Raw genomic sequence first — 22,649 nt, forward strand, 5'->3', positions numbered from 1 at the left:
GGATCACCTGATGAACAAGCGTTTTGCTCATTCATTGAGTGATCAGCAGGATGTTTACACGGGGCAGATTGTCGGGAACGAGAGTTCACAGGAACGTTCATTCCCGATAATCTGCCCGAATAGTAAATCCAGTGAGGATGCTGCATGAACAGGGCTGTCAGACAAAAAAAAGGTATGACAAGTAAAACACCTTTTTAAGACAGGACGACCATGTATACCACAAGCCCATGCCTTTATTTAACATTCTGAGGAAGGTAGAGGTACACTTTATTTGCCCTTATTTTTCCGCGATTTACCAAATTCTGCTAGCATTTCGGCACTAGGTCTTGTTAGAGAAAGTTTTTTACAGATTTCATTGCATTCTTTATGTTGAGAAGTGAAAAACAAATATATTCCGTAATTTCCAAAATGGATATTCATGGCTCCTGGTGTTTTTTCAGCTGAATGGATCTGTGGGTCTGTTAGATAAATGATTGCTTCACCTTTCTCACTTCCAGTTACCCAGCCTGTAAAAAATACAGTAAATTGCTGTGTTATTTGGAGACACAAAAAAGAAAATCCTATACAGATAAACTATAAAACCATATATTGCAATATAAGCATACAAAAGTAACAGATAACATGTGTACATCTTATTCATACCTACATTTTAATAATTTACTGAATAACTAGCTATACAAAGTTATTTTGAATGACTGGACAATATGGCTACCATTATAAGTCCAATGGAGGTTACCACACAGATTTTCTTTAAAAGGCAAATCTGCCTATGCAGATATGAGGGAACAGAGAAGGTATCAATACATAGCTAGTCAAATTTAGCAGAGGAGCAGGAGAAAACTGGGTGACAACTTCTGTGACAACTAATAAGGCCTCATTCACATGACCGTTTGGGTCTGCAAAACATGGTACGGTCATGTGCAAGTAGCCAAACCTGAATGAAATACAGCCTCGGTAAGAGTAAAACTACTTTAGTTATTTATAAATTGATATCAATACTCAGAATTGAATGCTGTATACAATGAAGTGGAATTAAAACAATTCACACAGAATGACACATTCGAAATAAAAGATTATACACAGTTGAGTCACATTATTATGCCCACCAGCTAAGAACCAGAGTGAACGCTGCGTGCAGCAGGGACAGCCCCTAGATGGACTGGGAGTGACTCAGTAAGGTCCTGGTAGATTGTCACATGTATGTTGAGCCATGCTGAGGATCTATAGAGCGGACACAACAATGAAGGTGGTCCCATAGATGCTCAACTGGGTTGCAGTTGGGGGAATTAGGCTAGTTTCACACTAGCGGCAAGGATCTCCAGCAGGCTGTTCTGGCGGGTGAACGGCCTGTCGGATCCGTGCTGCCGCTAGTGCAGGCGTGCCACCGGACTACCGCCCCGGCTCATTGACTATCGTACTTTTATTCCGGCCACCTCTCGGCATGGCTGCAGTGCTGCTGCCGGAACTCCGGCCCGCCCCCATTATAGTGCACGTGTGCACTAGCGGCAGCACGGATCCGACAGGCTGTTCACCCGCCGGAACAGCCTGCCGGAGATCCTTGCCGTCAGAGGGAGAATAAACACGGATGGTATGTATAAATTGTATAATCACAGGGTACCACATGGCAGGTGGTACCCTGTGATTATACAATTTATACATACCATCCGTGTTTATTCTCCCTCTGACGGGATATCGTCTTAGCTGTTATTACTTAAATATATATATATATCAAATAAACCAAAAATAACACCTCTTCTAGCACCCGTCATTTTATATACATAAAATATGTCAATAAAAAATATCCTTAGAAAAATATTTTAATGTGCAGTGTTACATAGGCAAATAAATAATCACGGCCAGCTCCAATACAGAGGTCCAGGGCATGGAAGAGCTTGGCACTCTAACACATGCACTCATTTGTTTGCATGTAGTGTTACATACATTGAAAAAAAAGACCTCTCTCAGTTCAATTACATAACATTTATTGTCAGCTTACGTATAACCCTTAGGCCTCTTGCACACGACCGTATACCCTCCGAGATATACGGTGCGTGAGCGGGCCATATGTCCTGGAGAAGCATTGATCGTGCGCATGGGAGTATACAGTATTATAGATTACAATGATGCTGTGCACGTCAGGCCGCCCGTGGGGCTATTGTCCCGCACTCACATGATCCCGCGGGCGACCCGATGCGCACAGCATCATTGTAATCTATGATGCTGTGTACTCCCGTGTGCACCATCAATGCCGCTCCTTGACATATGGCCCGCTCACAGACCGTATGTCTCGGAGGGCATACGGTCGTGTGCAAGAGGCCTTAGGCCTTTTGCACACGACCGAATGTATATTGCAGTCCGCAAAAAATTACGGATGACCTCCGTGTGCATTCCGTATTTTGTGGAATGGAACAGCTGGCCCCTAATAGAACAGTCAGTGATGTGGACAAAACACGCTCAATGAAGTACATGAAAACCACTTACAAAACACAGATGGCAGTGTTTTTTCACTTAAAATTGGTAGGAGAAAAGTTGCCTTTTCAGCCTAGCAGTGCACGTGGAATACGGATGCAACATGGAGGGCAAAAAACAGACACAAGCACCAAACATGGACCCTTCAAGGACATATTAACTGATCAAACACTGACCGTCTTGTAATGAAGATTATCTCAGCACTGACATGGATGTGTGAAAAAGGTCTTAGTTAGGGCTCATGCACATTACCCTATGTATTTTGCCGTCCGCGAAAAATATGGATGACGTCTGTGTGCATTCCGTATTTTGCGGAATGGAACAGCTGGCCCATAAGAGAACAGTCCTATCCTTGTCCGTCATGCGTACAATAATAGGACATGTTCTATTATTTTGCGGAACGTACATACGGAAACGGAATGCACACTGAGTAACTTCCCTTTTTTTTGGCGGACCTATTGAAATAAATGGTTCCGCATACGGTCTGCAAAAAAAACGGAACGGACACGGAAAGAATATACGTGCGTGTGCATGAGCCCTTATGTGGAGCTAAAAATTGAATCCCATATTCTAGAGACTTATAGAGGGGTAATATCACTGTTGCTTAGCTTATTTATAAGTTGGATTAGAAAAAAAGCTTGAAATAAAAAATAAATAATATCTCACCCTGTAAATCCACCACGATGTCAGAAAAATATTCGTACGCAAAATGTCCAAAGGCCAAACCGTACTTTGTAGCTTCATACTCTGCTTTTACAGTTTCAGTGTTATTGGTAAGTTTTACAAATTCCCCAAGAATGTATGGCTCTACACTCACACATTCCTTTATGCTTCTGCCTTCCAGGATCTGAAACAGTAACATTACATACAATGAGAACTGCTCTATATGTACTAAAACGGGTCACAGTCTTAAAGGGGTTGTTCCATCTGTGACATTTATGGTTTATCGCTAGGATATGCTATAAATGTCAAATACCAGCAGGTTCCACCTCAGGGATCTGCTCCTATCCTTAGAACAGGCCCCTGAAGTGAATGGTGTGTGCACCACACATGAACAGCTTCCTCTTCATTCACTGTTATAGGTCTCAGAAAAATAGCCAAGCAAGGATACTTGACTATTTTTGGAAGTCCCATAGCCGCACAAGAGCAACAACTTCTCCATTCACCACTTTGGGACCTCAAAAAATTGTTGGATATTTTTGAACCTCCTATAGCGGTGGATGTAGGGTGACCGTACATGCGCGGCTTGCTCTCAATTCACTTCAGGTCCCATTCTGGGGATAGGAGCGAGATCCCAGGGGTGGAATATTCTAGCAATATGTCCTCAATGTCCCACATAGGACCACCCCTTTAAGGAGAACCTGTCACCATGAAAATGTGGTGCAATCTACAGGCAGTATGTTAGAAATGAAGGAGCTGAGCAGATTGATATATAGTTCTGTGGGAAAAGTTTAAAATGTGTACCTTATTGATGTAAATCTCTGTCTTTCTGAGCTCAGCTGTTACATGAATGGTCCTATCAACAGCTCTCTCTGTACACGCCTATATAGGGATGGCTGTCAATCTGCCTATAGATTGCACTGCATTCTCATGGTGACAGGTTCTCTTTAAAGTATGAGCCCTCCACAAAAACTCCCCTTTATAAAAGTAACACAGCACCTAGACTAGTTCAATGCACTTTACTGCCCATGTGTTCTTCTGCATTCTATGTCCTCCTAATCTACCCCAAAATCGAAAACAATCTTTCATAACTGCTTCTGGCTTCGTGGTTGGATCCTTATTGAAGATTTTATTTTAGTTTTACCTATTTTTGCTTATTATTTTCTAATCAACATCGCTATATAAAGTCTTATTTTTTTTCAAGACAGGATATATTTGTAGCATCGTTTTGCAGTGCACATAAGAAAGCATCTAACCCTTTAAGGACCAAGCCACTCATGATGGTTACATTTGGAGGCCACTGTTTTGTTTTCATTTTTACTGTGTCCATGGCGCTATAAAAAGAACATGTTAACTTTATTCTGTGGGTCAGTACGGGTTTGTATTGTATATTTTTTTTTTTATGTGTTACACAGCCATAGTAATTTAGGATGTGGGAACAAAAATTCTATATTTTTTTTATATATAATTTTTTTACAATGAGAAAAGGAAAAGTTTTTTTTATTTTTTACTTTTTTACAATTGTCTTGCAGGGGAGAATTGGTTAAATAAGGAGTACGGTATCTTTCCTTATACTCAGAAAACTTTGCAGAATCTGCTACATACCTACATTTTAAGGTAACTTTGAAGCTGTCATGTGTGAACATCAGTAAGAGCACTATTTCTGGCCATAGTATGAGCTGTTTTTAATGAAGACTAGCTGCTATGTATCTCCCATACACTACACATAGAGACAGGAGCTTCTGCTCTTCGTCACTAACTTAATTGAATCATATAGAAACATTATACAGAAGTACTAAGCAGTGTAGATGTGAATAAAACACTTGAGGGGAGATACGCTTACTATTAGCTGCTGCAACCTCTGTATCTGTACCTCTCACTCTGTCTCACTACTCCTCCCTTTTTTCCTTTCCATAGACTTCTATGGGCAGCTGTAATTCACAGCTGCAGCTAGTGACTGCCTGGGTGGGTAGTCCGAGCCATTTCCTGTCTGTTCAGCCTGTGACCAGAAAGTGGAGGGCAGCGGTGACTACAGCTATATCAGGACATCATTGACAGGGGATCAGTGAGGTAAGTGGTCATTGTTTTCTAGTTTTAACCATTCCTGTATCTTGTTTTTATTGAAATTATGCAAGTGAAAACACATTTAAACACTATACTGTAGATAATGATCATATGATGATTACAGTCAGCTTGTCAACTGCAAAGGTAATAAACATTTATTCAAAAATATGGTCAAAATTATAGTAAAATTATCACAAAACATTGGTAATTCTTGGTCACGAAACACAATTCTGCCACATGTACGGGCATATTACATAAGGAACATTTCAATTTCTAAAAGATCGCTGTCTTAATAATTGACTTTCTAAAAAAATTTATAAAAAAAAATAAAACTCCATAGGTTTGTGTTATAACATAGTAATAGTGTTGCTTACTAGAGCAGTCTTACCAATAGAACAGCAGACGGGACATAGAATATCTGTGTGGGGATATTTAATCCATACAATCTTTTGTTGAATTCTGTGACATAGAACTGAGCAGTCATCTGACGTTCAACATCACAGAAATGGTAAAGCAGTTCCTTGTTTTTTTTGTATGCTTTTCCGATGTACCTTGAAAAAGGACAAAGATAAATCAAAGACAAGCAAAAAATAAAATAAAACAAGCAAATGAACCAACAGGGCAGTATATCAGAGTAACCATAGGTGCGCTGATTATTCTATGAACCACTTTTTTTCAGTCGTCCAGCAATTTGCAGCCACATTAAAGGGAATCTGTCAGCTCTAAAACAACCCCCAAACTAGAGTAAGCGGTGTATACCGTAAGTGGCGCGTAGTCTGGTTATGTAATTTGTATCTCCATGCTCACTTGCATTCAGACACTATGCGCCTACAAACCAGCAGTAAATTGAGTGCTCTCTATTATGTGCTTAAAGGGGTTCTGCAGTTTGTTTAAACTCATGATCTATCCTCTGGATAGATCATCAGCATCTGATCGGCTGGGGTCCGACACCCGGGGCCCCCGCCGATCAGCTGTTTGAGAAGGCAGCGGCGCTCCAGGCCTTCTCATTGTTTACCGCAGGCCCAGTGACGTCACGACTAGTATCAACTGGCGGACCGATCAGATGCTGATGATCTATCCAGAGGATAGATCATCAGTTTAAACAAACTGCAGAACCCCTTTAAAGGCTATGGAAACCATTGTGCATTGAAAATCAATAAACCCACTGCAATGCAGCACATAATAAAATTGCACTTGTTTGTTTATTGGTATCAGCTTTGCTTCACACACACAGAAATGCTCTGATATGATTTTTACTCACTGTTGTCATCTCCTGTAAGGCTCTGTGGGCGTTCTAGTTGCTCTGGTCACATGGCCTGTGCCCTGTCTGTTGATTTCACATTCACTAGCACAGCTATTCTCCCCCTCCCTTCTCTGAGATAACAAAGCCCTGTCCCTACAGCTATCAGCTTTCCATTCTGTAGCAAATGCATTACTTGTAGATACAATAGATATCTCTGCTGATAACGTTAGTGCAGTGATCTACAGTCAGAACCATGGCACTATAAGCAGGATATAGATCTCATTACTCTCACTACCTGCACTCTCTACTGAATACAGTATTTGTGTGCAGTCCCTCACTTTTCCCACACAGATTAGTATAGTGTGACGATTACTGAGTGAATAAGGCTACTTTCACACTAGCGTTTCTATTTTCCGGTATTGAGATCCATAATAGGGTCTCAATACCAGAAAAAAACGCTTCAGTTTTGTCCCCAATCATTGTCAAAACGTAACTGAACAGAACGGAATGCTCCAAAATGCATTCTGTTCCGTTTGTTTGCGTTCCCATACCAGCAAGCTGCGATTTTCTTTCTGTCATCTGCAAAAAAAAGGGGGTTAGTCAGCACATCCCAATGCGCAGGTGCAGGTAGTATTTAGTGTAAGGTTCCCGTCTTACAGAGATCGCCTTGATGTTCGGCAGACGGGATAAAATGGTTTTGTACAAAATGCATTTGCCAAGCATCTCACTTTATAAATAAGCGTAGCATTAGCACTATAATATTTTTTGTGACTATGGCATTATTGTACTTTATCTGGTTTGCAGAGTGCTGTTGCATTGTATTTTTTTCCGTCATGGGATGCGGAGCAAGACGCAATGCAAGTCAACGGGGACTGATCCGTTTTCTCTGCCACAATAGAAAACTGATCCGTCCTCCATTGTCTTTCAATGGAGTACATGACGGATCCGTCTTGGCTATGTTAAATAGTGGTGTATACAGTAAGTGGCGCGGATCCGTTCATAACGGATGCAGATTGTTGTATTATTAGTAACGGAAGCGTTTTTGCTGAACCCTGCCGGATCCAGCAAAAACGCTAGTGTGAAAGTAGCCTAAGACACATGATGCTATGTACTCATATAAATACACAGTGGGGGAGATTTATCAAAACTAGTGCAAAGAAAAACTGGCTTAGTTGCCCATAGCAACCAATCAGATTCCTCCTTTCATTTAGTGAGTGAATAAGACACACAATGCTATGGGCAACTAAGCCAGTTCTACTTTACACCAGTTTGAAAAATGACTAATATATATATATATATATATATATATATATAAAAATGACAGCACTCTCAAACACTTTATTCACCCCTGTGGTCGCAATGTTTTCAGCTCATTCATAGAGCCTTTTTTAAAGCTATGAGCTGAAACGTTGCGACCACAGGGGTGAACAAAATGTTTTTCTTTTCACAAATTTTTTGGGAGAGTGCTGCTATTTTTTTAAATTCTTATATTGTCCTGGATTTGTTGCCGGATCAATTGGCATGCACTTCCATAGTTATATTTGGCCTGCTGTGCTGCCCTTGTGTGTATATATATATATATATATATATATATACAAACCGGATTCTAAAAAAGTTGGGACACTAAACAAATTGTGAATAAAAACTGAATGCAATGATGTGGAGATGGCAAATGTCAATATTTTATTTGTAATAGAACGTAGATGACAGATCAAACGTTTAATCCGAGTAAATGTATCATTTTAAAGGAAAAATACGTTGATTCAAAATTTCACGGTGTCAACAAATCCCAAAAAAGTTGGGACAAGTAGCAATAAGAGGCTGGAAAAAGTAAATTTGAGCATAACGAAGAGCTGGAAGACCAATTAACACTAATTAGGTCAATTGGCAACATGATTGGGTATAAAAAGAGCTTCTCAGAGTGGCAGTGTCTCTCAGAAGCCAAGATGGGTAGAGGATCACCAATTCCCACAATGTTGCGCAGAAAGATAGTGGAGCAATATCAGAAAGGTGTTACCCAGCGAAAAATTGCAAAGACTTTGCATCTATCATCATCAACTGTGCATAACATCATCCGAAGATTCAGAGAATCTGGAACAATCTCTGTGCGTAAGGGTCAAGGCCGGAAAAACCATACTGGATGCCCGTGATCTCCGGGCCCTTAAACGACACTGCACCACGAATAGGAATGCTACTGTAAAGGAAATCACAGAATGGGCTCAGGAATACTTCCAGAAACCATTGTCAGTGAACACAATCCACCGTGCCATCCGCCGTTGCCAGCTGAAACTCTACAGTGCAAAGAAGAAGCCATTTCTAAGCAAGATCCACAAGCTCAGGCGTTTTCACTGGGCCAGGGATCATTTAAAATGGAGTGTGGCAAAATGGAAGACTGTTCTGTGGTCAGACAAGTCACGATTCGAAGTTCTTTTTGGAAATCTGGGACGCCATGTCATCCGGACCAAAGAGGACAAGGACAACCCAAGTTGTTATCAACGCTCAGTTCAGAAGCCTACATCTCTGATGGTATGGGGTTGCATGAGTGCGTGTGGCATGGGCAGCTTGCATGTCTGGAAAGGCACCATCAATGCAGAAAAATATATTCAGGTTCTACAACAACATATGCTCCCATCCAGACGTCATCTCTTTCAGGGAAGACCCTGCATTTTTCAACAAGATAATGCCAGACCACATTCTGCATCAATCACAACATCATGGCTGCGTAGGAGAAGGATCCGGGTACTGAAATGGCCAGTCTGCAGTCCAGATCTTTCACCTATAGAGAACATTTGGCGCATCATAAAGAGGAAGGTGCAACAAAGAAGGCCCAAGACGATTGAACAGTTAGAGGCCTGTATTAGACAAGAATGGGAGAGCATTCCTATTTCTAAACTTGAGAAACTGGTCTCCTCGGTCCCCAGACGTCTGTTGAGTGTTGTAAGAAGAAGGGGAGATGCCACACAGTGGTGAAAATGGCCTTGTCCAAACTTTTTTGGGATTTGTTGACACCATGAAATTCTGATTCAACATATTTTTCCCTTAAAATGGTACATTTTCTCAGTTTAAACTTTTGTTCCGTGATTTATGTTCTATTCTGAATAAAATATTAGAAGTTGGCACCTCCACATCATTGCATTCAGTTTTTATTCACGATTTGTATAGTGTCCCAACTTTTTTGGAATCCGGTTTGTGTATATATATATATATATATATATATATATATACAGTACAGACCAAAAGTTTGGACACACCTTCTCATTCAAAGAGTTTTCTTTATTTTCATGACTATGAAGGCATCAAAACTATGAATTAACACATGCGGAATTATATACATAACAAACAAGTGTGAAACAACTGAAAATATGTCATATTCTAGGTTCTTCAAAGTAGCCAACTTTTGCTTTGATTACTGCTTTGCACACTCTTGGCATTCTCTTGATGAGCTTCAAGAGGTAGTCACCTGAAATGGTCTTCCAATAGTCTTGAAGGAGTTCCCAGAGATGCTTAGCATTTGTTGGCCCTTTTGCCTTCACTCTGCGGTCCAGCTCACCCCAAACCATCTCGATTGGGTTCAGGTCCGGTGACTGTGGAGGCCAGGTCATCTGGCGCAGCACCCCATCACTCTCCTTCATGTTCAAATAGCCCTTACTTTCAAAGTTTTCCCAATTTTTCCCAATAAAGTGACAACAAAAAAAAGCAGTTTCAGGGAAAAACAAACAGTCACCTTGAGTCTGGTGTTTGTTCACACCAGGCTGCAGTACATAAGTCCTTGGGTGAAGCAGAAGTCCACGTGCTTTTTCCCAAACAATATAGCAGGCCTTAATCCCAGGCCGAACTCTCATGCTCCAACACCCAGACTGACAAAGCTCAACTATCAGATGGAGGATAATCCACCCAGCTGAGACTGCTGGCTGGGTTTTTATTCCAAACCAAAACCTGGCCTGGAACGTGGGGAACAGCCACCCACCCTGCACTTTGGCTGCTCCCAGTAAGAGCCGGCCCGGATGGGCTTTACAGCCACACTAAATAATCAATAGTGTCAGTCAGCACTAGCTGCGGCTGACTCTTACAATTAACGGCTCTTACCTCACCGAGGCCAGGAACCTCAGTGACACATCTTCCGTCAATGACGGCCCCTTGAGCTTTCCTACAATATATATATTTATATATATATATATATATATATATATATATAAAAATAACAAAAAGGGCAGCACTCCAGAAAGTAAAAGATGAAAAAATCTTTAATTACTCATATGGGACAAGCGACGTTTCGGCTCAATGTGTGAGCCTTTCTCAAGGCTTGAGAAAGGCTCACACATTGAGCCGAAACGTCGCTTGTCCCATATGGGTAATTAAAGATTTTTTCATCTTTTACTTTCTGGAGTGCTGCCCTTTTTGTTATTTTTATCTATCTGGATTGGCATACATCCACACTGGGCCAGCTGCACCCGTATTTGTTCCATTGACGGTGCTGCCACTGAACTTTTTTGTTTCTTTATATATACAGTACAGACCAAAAGTTTGGACACACCTTCTCATTCAAAGAGTTTTCTTTATTTTCATGACTATGAAGGCATCAAAACTATGAATTAACACATGTGGAATTATATACATAACAAACAAGTGTGAAACAACTGAAAATATGTCATATTCTAGGTTCTTCAAAGTAGCCACCTTTTGCTTTGATTACTGCTTTGCACACTCTTGGCATTCTCTTGATGAGCTTCAAGAGGTAGTCCCCTGAAATGGTCTTCGAACAGTCTTGAAGGAATTCCCAGAGATGCTTAGCACTTGTTGGCCCTTTTGCCTTCACTCTGCGGTCCAGCTCACCCCAAACCATCTCGATTGGGTTCAGGTCCGGTGACTGTGGAGGCCAGGTCATCTGGCGCAGCACCCCATCACTCTCCTTCATGGTCAAATAGCCCTTACTTTAAAAGTTTTCCCAATTTTTTGGCTGACTGACTGACCTTCATTTCTTAAAGTAATGATGGCCACTCGTTTTTCTTTACTTAGCTGCTTTTTTCTTGCCATAATACAAATTCTAACAGTCTATTCAGTAGGACTATCAGCTGTGTATCCACCTGACTTCTCCTCAACGCAACTGATGGTCCCAACCCCATTTATAAGGCAAGAAATCCCACTTATTAAACCTGACAGGGCACACCTGTGAAGTGAAAACCATTTCAGGGGACTACCTCTTGAAGCTCATCAAGAGAATGCCAAGAGTGTGCAAAGCAGTAATCAAAGCAAAAGGTGGCTACTTTGAAGAACCTAGAATCTTTTCAGTTGTTTCACACTTGTTTGTTATGTATATAATTCCACATGTGTTAATTCATAGTTTTGATGCCTTCAGTGTGAATCTACAATTTTCATAGTCATGAAAATAAAGAATGAGGTGTGTCCAAACTTTTGGTCTGTACTGTATATATACACAGTTAGGTCCATATATATTTGGACAAAGACAATATTTTTCAAATTTTTGTTCTGTACATTACCACAATGGATTTTGAACAAAACAATTCAGATGCAGTTGAAGTTCAGACTTTCAGCTTTAATTCAGTGGGTTGAACAAAATGATTGCATAAAAATGTGAGGAACTAAAGCATTTTTTAAACTCAATCTCTTCATTTAAGGGGCTCAAAAGTAACACAGGTCTGCGACTAAAAAGCTGTTTGATTATTTTCATCTAATTTCCATGTATTTTGGTGTGCTGAAAACAAATAAAATATTGAAAAAACTCCTAGACGTCATGTTTTGCCACAAAATGCAAAATTGTCTTCAAATTTATCAGATTTTTTAAATTTTTGGTATTTTTTTTATATTATGGGTTTTTAACAAACTTTTAAGTCCAAATTACTATTAATTAATTTACATAAGTGCATTCAAGATATAAAATGCCAAAAAACCTTAAAGGGGTTGTCCGAGTTATGTAAAAAAAAAAGATATAGCACTGTAAATCTGATGGTCAACAATATATACATAAGCTAAGCAAGTTTTAGGGGAAAACATTCTATTTCCTCATTTCCCTAGTTCTCTTCTTGGCCCTTTGTTGTTATTTGCAGCTGAACAATCCCTGCCCCTTCCCCCTGCAAAGGGGGTGAATACAAGTGCTGCTCTGAGTGACATGTCTGACAACTGGGATACTCAGCAGCATGCTGTATATGTAAGCCTCAGCCCTGAAGTCTGTGCTTCTAATGGTAGAAAGGGTTAATCTTTCCTGAAGAATCCAGTGGGAGGGAGACACAGGGCAGATAGCAGCAGCTCCGATCAGTGCAGGGGGCGTGGCCAGCACTGTGACGTCTTGTGTACAGACACAGAGCTGCTCTCTCCTGGAGTCCACACTTGTGCACGAATCATCATCAGGTTCTTGGTTCAAGGCTGTTCACACTTTTTCATCGTAGTTCGTGTTAGCTCGTCATTCAAGATAAAGTTTGGGCGCCTCATAAAGTGTGCAACCGGTGTGTTGAGGACCTCCGAAACTGGTTCAAGGGTAAGAAAAAAACTTTCTGTTATGGGATTCCTATGGTATTGCGATGTGAAAGGGTTTAATTCCAAATGAAAGCATTCCATTTCATACCCCAATCTTTACTCAGCAATTCGTCCTATCCCCCATGGCACAGATATACCAGTACCCAAGCCCCCTGCTACCTTGGAAGAGATACGTAGCTCCGATGAAGGTGAAGTCATACCTGAACCAGATGACGAATCAAGTTCTGACTTTGAAGATGATACAAGACCAAAACTGTTTTCTCAGGAGGAGATGAATGATTTGGTAAGAGACTTGAATCTTCCCAAAGATGCCGCTGAGTTACTCGGATCAAGGCTGAAAAGCAGGAATTTATTGTTGCCAGGAATGTCATCTTCATGGTTCAGACATTGTGAAAAGGAGTTCGTTCCTTACTCCGCCCAGAAAGACAAGTTGGTTTATTGCATCGTTGTCGAAGGTCTGATGGGTCAATTTAAAATCCAATATGATTCAGAGCAATGGCGTCTTTTTATAGATTCTTCAAAAAGAAGTCTCAAAGCAGTTTTACTCCACAACAGTGGTTTTTACGCTTCCATACCTGTAGGTCATTCCGTACACTTGAAGGAAACCTATGAGAACTTGGAATTGGTTCTTCGTAAACTTAAATATGAAGACCATGGTTGGCAAGTGTGTGGGGACTTGAAGGTCTTGTGCATGCTGCTCGGGCAACAAGCTGGGTATACCAAATACCCTTGTTTTCTGTGTCTATAGGACAGTCGAGACCGACAAAATCACTGGAACAAGAAGAGATGGCAGCCGAGGGTGCTAACAGTCAGTGAAAAAAATGTCCTCCAAGAAAGTTTGGTACCTTCTCATAAAGTTCTTCCAACACCTCTCCACATAAAATTGGGATTGATAAAGTAATTAGTAAAATCACTTCCAAGAGATGGAGAATGCTTCAAATACTTGGTCACCAAGTTTCCAGGCCTGTCCGAGGCAAAATTGAAGGAAGGTGTGTTCGTCGGACCAGACATTAGAAGGCTTATAGTTGATCAAGAGTTTGTCAATACCATGACGGATCCTCAAAAAGAAGGAGGATTGCAAATGGATTGCATTTAAAGAAGTCGTACAGAAATTTTTAGGCAATAACAAAAGATCCTCACTACAAAAACATTGTCGGATGAATACTGAAAGCATTTCAAGCTTTAGGTTGCCTGATGAGTTTGAAAGTGCATTTCCTCCAGTCCCACCTTGACTACTTTCCTGAAAATTTGGGAGCTGTGAGTGAGGAACAAGGTGAACGATTTCACCAAGACATTAAAGAGATGGAAAGGAGATACGAGGGAAAATGGAGCATTACAATGATGGCAGACTACTGTTGGATGCTTCAGAGAGACATTCCAGATGCTACTCACAAGCGTAAATGCACCAAGAGGAGCCTCACAGGGAAGAAGAATCGAGTTTAACGTGTGTAGGTGAGCTCATTTCAGTTCAAAAAAGGATTTTCATGAAAAAATTGTAATAAAACTTTAATTTTATAAGTCTATTTCCATTTATTTTGAGGTATTGCCTTATTTAACATAGCTACCTAAATTGTCAGGAAACGTGATGTCCTATGACAAAATGGAGGTCATTTTTGGATTCAGCGCACCAAAAAACAAAGATTACGTGGAATAACCAAAACAGATCTTGAACTTTTTTTTCCCATTTCAGGGGCTCAAAAGTAATTGGACAAATTAAATAATTGTAAATAAAATGTTAATTTCTAATACTTGGTTATGTCATTTATTGGCGCAAATATACACTGTGGCGGAAGTGTCCTAGCAAGCATCTATACCATCCGGATAGTTAGGCTGTACGATACGGTAACGATACAGCTTTTTTCCATCACATTCAGACGTCTGAGAGGGTTTTACCCTTCCAAATTACAAGTGGAACGCATTGTGGAACGCACAAGTTCCCCACTGGAGCGCACTGTGGAACGCACAGTTGATCATCTTACTTCCTGTGCACATCGGTCATGTGGTCATTACCCGGTCACGTGGGACGCCGTATCACGACCGCGAGACCACACGGGACGCCGTGGTAGGTCCGGGCGGCCGCACAACAAGCTGAACAGACGCCAACTAGCCGGGTGGTAACGTACCAAATATCTATGATCACTATATCATCTGAACATTGACATTGCTGCTAGTGATATCAACGGAACCCTAGCGTGTACCCTACCTTCCACTAGATATTGGGACAGTTACTCATTATTTTATATATATTTTATATTATTTTTATTTATATGTGTACTATTATTGTATTGCATGGTGCTAATTCTACGATACTTCATTGATAACTTATGATATTTTTACCATACCAATTAAAGTATCCATTTGCTATATTGTTACTGTTGTCCATATTACTCAGACCGCTGAGTGCCCCTCCTTTATTCATCGCAAATATACACTTGCATGTGGGGCTATACTCAGCATATTTTCCTTCTTCTGGTGTATTACACGCACAGCAGTGACTTTTTGCAATACCACTATTGCATTATACTCGGTTCTGGAGGCTTTTATCCACACTTCTCTGCATTTCTTGATTTTTATCATGTATGTCATTATTTTTGTTCAATAAAGAATCATGTAGTAACTATCCGCGGTTTTACAGATGATGTGGTATGATTTGGATTATGAGCTGTACCATGCCTTTGCCATACTTTTTTCTTTTAATCATTCTGGTAGAGGTTGATTGATCTTGGTTTCATCCGTCCAAAGAATGTTCTTCCAGAAGTGTGCTGTTTTTTAAAGATGTTTTTTTAGCAAAGTCCAATCTAGCCTTTTTATTCTTGAGGCTTATGAGTGGCTCGCACCGTGCAGTGAACCCTCTGTATTTACTTTCATGCAGTCTTCTCTTTATTGTAGATTTGGATATTGATACGCCTATATCCTGGAGAGTGTTGTTCACTTGGTTGGCTGTTGTGAAGGGCTTTCTCTTCACCATGGTAATTATTCTGCGATCATCCACCACTGTTGTCTTCCGTGGGTGTCCAGGTCTTTTTGCATTGTTGAGGTCACCAGTGCTTTCTTTCTTACTCAGGATGTACTAAACTGTAGATTTTGGCACTCCTAATAGTGTAGCAATTTCTCGGATGTTTTTTTTTTGTTTAAGCAGATGAAGGATAGCTTGTTTCACCTGCATGGAGAGCTCCTTTGACAGCATCTTTATTTCTCAGCAAAATCTTCAAAATGCAAGCACCACACCTCAAATTAACTCCAGGCCTTTTATGTGCTTAATTGAGAATGAAATAATGAAGGAATTTCCCACACTTGCCCTTGAAACAGCCTTTGAGTCAATTGTCCAATTACTTTTGGTCCTTTTAAAAACAGGGTGCCACATGTAAAGAAGCTGAAACTCCTAAACCCTTCATCCAATTTTAATGTGGATACCCTCAAATGAAAGCTAAAAGGTCTGGACTTTATGTCCATGTCCATTATATAACTATAACTTTAATATGTTTTAGTAAACAGGTAATATAAACAAAATTTGTGTCAGTGTCCAAATATATATTGATCTAACTGTATATGTATATATATATATATATATATATATATATATATAAAAATCAAGGAATGTGGGCAGCACCACTGTCTGAAAGGTACAGACGGAGTGCCAGCGGCTGAGTCGGCGATCCACCTCCAAATAATATAAAATGAATGAAATCCGCAGCACATCCAGGTAGTGAACAAGTGAAAGAAGCTTTAATCACCAAGCATGCGACGTTTCAATCCTCTCAATGGGATTTTTCAAGCACTGCTTGAGAAAAATCCCATTGAGAGGATTGAAACGTCGCATGCTTGGTGATTAAAGCTTCTTTCACTTGTTCACTACCTGGATGTGCTGCGGATTTCATTCATTTTATATATATATATATATATATATATATATATATATAAAAAATGGAAAAAGGGCAGCACTCCACTGGATTTAAAATAAAAATAAACTTTATTTACCCATAGGCAACAGCGACGTTTCGGCTCATACACAGGAGCCTTCCTCACTGCTTGAGGAAGGCTCCTGTGTATGAGCCGAAACGTCGCTGTTGCCTATGGGTAAATAAAGTTTATTTTTATTTTAAATCCAGTGGAGTGCTGCCCTTTTTCCATTTTTTACAATTGTTGGATTGGCTTATATCCACATCTGGGCCTGTGCACCCTTTTTTTCCAAGTTCTTTGTGACGGTGCTGCCATTCCCTTTTTTCTTTTTATATATATATATATATATATATATACTAGCAGAAGGACCCGCACGGGTATATTTCATCTATTTCATTTTATGTTTCTGTGTGTCGTAAAAAAATATCGACAGTTTCCCCCGTTAACTGTGACCTCTACAGTACCCGCCCCTTTAACAATGACCTCCACAGTGTCTGCCCCTTTAACATTGACCTCCACAATGGCCGCCCCTTTAACATTGACCTCCACAGTGCCCGCCCCTTTAACAATTACCTTCACAGTACCTGCCCCTTTAACAGTGACCTCCACAGTGCCCAACCCTTTAGCATTGACCACCCCTTTAACAGTGACCTTCATAGTGGCCGCCCCTTTAACAGTGACCGCCCCTTTAACAGTGACTTCCACAGTACCCGCCCCTTTAACAGAGATCTCCACAGTGCCTGCCCCTTTATAAGTGACTTTCACACTAATCGCCCCTTTAACAGTGATTTTCACAGTGACCGCCTCTTTAACAGTGACTTTCACAGTGACCGCCCCTTTAACAGTGACTTTCACAGTGACTTCCCCTTTAACAGAGACTTTCACAGTAACTGCCCCGTTAACATATAATATATATATATTACGCTTTTTATGAGGCAAGGTAACCAAAAAAATGGCACAGTTTTTATTTTTTACAACGTTGATATGATCAAGTGCTATTTTTATAGAGGAGGTCGTTATGGACGTGGCGATACCTAATATGTGGATTTAATTTTTTTTTATTTTACACAATAAAAGCATAAAAAAAAAAGAAAACATGTTTTATGTCTCCATTTTCTGAAAGCCATATTTTTTGGACGATTGTCACTGGTAGGGTCTAATTTTTTGTAGGATGAGATAACGGTTTTAATGATACCATTTTGGGGCACATATGACTTTTTGATTGCTTAGTATTGCACTTTTTGTGATGTAAGGTGATAAAAAAATGGCTTTTTTGGTACAGTTTTTAATTTTATTTTTTTACATCGTTCAACAGACTGGTTAGATCACATGATATCTTTATAGAGCAGGTTGTTACGGACATAGTGACACCTAATATGTCTATTTTTTTTTTAAAAAATTCGGTTTAACACAATAAAAGCATTTCTGAAAAAGAAAATCATGTTTTTGTGTCTCCATTTTCTGAAAGCCATATTTTTTTTATTTTTTGCAGGATGAGGTGATTGCTACTAATTTGGGGTACATATGAGCTTTTTTATTACTTTTTATACCATTTTTTGGGAAGTGAGGTGGGCAAAATTACAATTCCATCATAGTTTTTCTTTTTTTTATAGCGTTCACCGTGCGGTAAAACTAACGTGATCCTTTTATACAGGAAGTGCAGAATTATTAGGCAAGTTGTATTTTTGAGGATTAATTTTATTATTGAACAACAACCATGTTCTCAATGAACCCAAAAAACTCATTAATATCAAAGCTGAATATTTTTGGAAGTAGTTTTTAGTTTTAGCTATTTTAGGGGGATATCTGTGTGTGCAGGTGACTATTACTGTGCATAATTATTAGGCAACTTAACAAAAAACAAATATATACCCATTTCAATTATTTATTTTTACCAGTGAAACCAATATAACATCTCAACATTCACAAATATACATTTCTGACATTCGAAAACAAAACAAAAACAAATCAGTGACCAATATAGCCACATTTCTTTGCAAGGACACTCAAAAGCCTGCCATCCATGGATTCTGTCAGTGTTTTGATCTGTTCACCATCAACATTGCGTGCAGCAGCAACCACAGCCTCCCAGACACTGTTCAGAGAGGTGTAGTGTTTTCCCTCCTTGTAAATCTCACATTTGATGATGGACCACAGGTTCTCAATGGGGTTCAGATCAGGTGAACAAGGAGGCCATGTCATTAGATTTTCTTCTTTTATACCCTTTCTTGCCAGCCACGCTGTGGAGTACTTGGACGCGTGTGATGGAGCATTGTCCTGCATGAAAATCATGTTTTTCTTGAAGGATGCAGACTTCTTCCTGTACCACTGCTTGAAGAAGGTGTCTTCCAGAAACTGGCAGTAGGACTGGGAGTTGAGCTTGACTCCATCCTCAACCCGAAAAGGCCCCACAAGCTCATCTTTGATGATACCAGCCCAAACCAGTACTCCACCTCCACCTTGCTGGCGTCTGAGTCGGACTGGAGCTCTCTGCCCTTTACCAATCCAGCCACGGGCCCATCCATCTGGCCCATCAAGACTCACTCTCATTTCATCAGTCCATAAAACCTTAGAAAAATCAGTCTTGAGATATTTCTTGGCCCAGTCTTGACGTTTCAGCTTGTGTGTCTTGTTCAGTGGTGGTCGTCTTTCAGCCTTTCTTACCTTGGCCATGTCTCTGAGTATTGCACACCTTGTGCTTTTGGGCACTCCAGTGATGTTGCAGCTCTGAAATATGGCCAAACTGGTGGCATCTTGGCAGCTGCACGCTTGACTTTTCTCAGTTCATGGGCAGTTATTTTGCGCCTTGGTTTTTCCACACGCTTCTTGCGACCCTGTTGACTATTTTGAATGAAACGCTTGATTGTTCGATGATCACGCTTCAGAAGCTTTGCAATTTTAAGAGTGCTGCATCCCTCTGCAAGATATCTCACTATTTTTGACTTTTCTGAGCCTGTCAAGTCCTTCTTTTGACCCATTTTTCCAAAGGAAAGGAAGTTGCCTAATAATTATGCACACCTAATATAGGGTGTTGATGTCATTAGACCACACCCCTTCTCATTACAGAGATGCACATCACCTAATATGCTTAATTGGTAGTAGGCTTTCGAGCCTATACAGCTTGGAGTAAGACAACATGCATAAAGAGGATGTGGTCAAAATACTCATTTGCCTAATAATTCTGCACTCCCTGTAGATCAGGTTGTTATGGACGCGGCGATACCAAACATGTTTAGTGTTTTTTATTTTTTTACATTTGTAACTATTATATGTGTGGATATAGGAAGAAATTACATTTTCTTTTTACTTTTTTTCACTTTTTTTTTTTTTTTACACTTTTTTGACCCAGACTTACTTGGTTCTTGAAGATCTAGTCGGTATGATTGCTCTACAATACACTGCAGGCTGTCAGGCTGACACTCTGCTGCGCTCGGACATACTGAGCGGGGGGAAGGAGGGGCTCAAATATACCATGGCAAGCCGGATGCCTCCCTCTAGTAACCCTCCTAGCATCGGGACGCTGCCACGGTAGAGCAGCGGCCTGATGGTTATCCCCTTCCATACAAGGACCATGGCATGGAAGAGGTTATGTCCGCCATTTCAAGCAGAGTGTCAGCTGTATGTGACAGCTGACACTCTGCACCGCTCGGCCATCATGTTGAGGGGAGATGGTGGAGGGAGGACTGCTGCTGGGGAGGGAGATACAGTGCGTGCTCCCATCTGGAGACAGGAGGAGTTACAGAAAATCCGTCAGATGTAAATTAATTGATAGCAGTGCATAGGAAGCACATGCAGCTGTAGAACAAAAATGAAAAAAGATAAATAAACACAACCAATTGGAGAAATGACTTTCTCCACAAAATAAATAAATTAGTGTAAAAAGTTTTTTTTTTACAAAGGTGTCCATAGCCTATAAGCTCCGGAGTCCTCTCAATGCATTTTACTGCAGGATTGTTTAAGGGCAGCGTTGGAATGCAAGTGAGTATGAAGATAAAAATGACATTACTGGACGCAGCGTCACTTACACTATTCACCGCTTAATGTAGTTTGAGAGGTGTTTCGGAACTGACAGATTCCCTTTAAGGGATGTAGTCAGGATAGGTTGGCAGAGCATGCACTCAGATGCTTGGTGCCTAGGGCAGGTGCCAACAAGGGCAGCACATTTCTGGTCCTGCTGAAGGAAAGTCTAGCTACAGTAATGTATATACCAGATAAGGTCTGTTACATACCTTCCCAGAGTCTCATCCTGGTGTAGAAAGTGAATCCAGAAAGCTATTCTTTGCTTGCCTTCCTTTTTAACATCCACATCATCTCCAATATGAACAACTGTTTCCTGGGCTGTCCAAAGCTCAGATTTTTTTGAAAACTTGAGAAGCAGTGCATCTACATATGATACAAAGAGGTGACACAACTGTCACATGAGGAGTAGAATATCACAAAAATAACAATATATTTTACAGTGACTGAACCTCCTTCAGTTCAGTGCACAAATAAAACAAAGAAAAACTCAAATTGGAACAGTTTACACGGTAGATCTCGACATTTCTGCAACTGTAAATCAGTTCCTTTCTTTTAAATAGGGTTGCTTTGGCAGAAAACACATGTATTTTTGCAAGACCCATTCAACTGAATGAAACGAATTTCAGTTGCAGAAATTTCTGCAACAAATCTGTTGCATGTGAATACTCTGAGGGCTCTTCCACATGAGTGAGTTTTCTGTCCAGATGTTGATGCGTGTTGTGAACGCGTAGCCTTCGGACTAAATCCTGACTAATTCATTTCAATGGGTTTGTGCACATGAGCATCGTTTTTCACGCATTCAGGAAATATCGCAGCATTTACTATATCATGCGTTTTTCACGCAGCTCTGGCTCCATAGAAGTAAATGGGGCTTGCGTGAAAAACAGAAGGCATCTGGATGCAAAGCGTTTTTACTGATGGTGGCTAGGAGATGTAGATGTTATTCTTCAGTTTTTCTTCACGCGCATGAAAAACACATGCAAACTGGATATGATCCAGACAGAAAAAATGCAATTGCAGAAAAAAACTGATTGAACCTGCATGCAAGACCATCAGTTTTTTCCTGAACAGATCCTGACACAATCCATCAGGAAAGGAATGAGAACTTAAAGTGGCATTGGAAAAAAAACTTAAAAGTGGCCCCATGTTGTAGGTGGGTCCAAATTGACCGAAGGCAGGGCAAAACAAGTAGTCAGGGCCAACACAAGTAGGCAGAAGTAAGCAAAGCCTGCAACACTTTAGTGCAGCACAAAATACTGCTGCCCTCATCACAGTGTTCTATTGAAACACCATCCTGTGGATGGAAGGGCACCTGCGGCCGTTAGCCGGGTGCATACGTACCTGATGCTCCTACCATTAATTAATAATTAGCGCATCCAATCATTATGTACTCAGCTGGTGGATGTGAACGGGGCTCGGGTGGCCCACTGGGCATCGGCCAACTAGGAGATTTTCCTGTAGGGTCTATGGCCAGTGTGCCCCTGCAAACCATATCACTTATAGTAAAGAGGCCTAACTCCCACTGGTAATAACAGCAAAAGATGCAAATGTCACATGTAAATCAATCATACTTTATTATTGTAGATTGTTTAATATAAGTCACCACAGAACTTTTCCTGCTGGCAGTAAAAAGTAGATTGAAGACGTTTTCTGGGCCCCCGATACTGATGACCTATCCTTGTGTGGTGCACTCTCCATTTGTCTCTATGGGACTTCCAAAAATAGCGTGAATAAAGAGCACACCGTGCACCTGCACCTATCCTAGTGATATGCCACCAATGTGTAAGACAACACATGTAGG

At 40.5% G+C, this 22,649-nt stretch overlaps 1 protein-coding gene across 5 annotated transcripts in view; it reads right to left on the reverse strand.

The window, feature by feature from the left end:
- Positions 1-208: 208 nt before the first annotated feature.
- ALPK1 (alpha kinase 1) overlaps positions 209-22,649 on the reverse strand; it is a 172,850-nt gene continuing 150,409 nt past the window's right edge. For all 5 annotated transcript variants that reach the window (XM_040418354.1, XM_040418355.1, XM_040418356.1 and 2 more), the window contains 4 exons: positions 21,058-21,211; positions 5,582-5,744; positions 3,136-3,316; positions 209-506 (listed from right to left, as the gene is read on the reverse strand). In XM_040418354.1, coding sequence (XP_040274288.1) covers positions 268-506; positions 3,136-3,316; positions 5,582-5,744; positions 21,058-21,211 — 737 coding nt within the window. In that variant the 3' untranslated portion in view covers positions 209-267. The remainder of the gene's footprint in view (positions 507-3,135; positions 3,317-5,581; positions 5,745-21,057; positions 21,212-22,649) is intronic.

This window comes from Bufo bufo, chromosome 2, assembly GCF_905171765.1.
Source record: "Bufo bufo chromosome 2, aBufBuf1.1, whole genome shotgun sequence".
Classification (NCBI taxonomy): domain Eukaryota; kingdom Metazoa; phylum Chordata; class Amphibia; order Anura; family Bufonidae; genus Bufo; species Bufo bufo.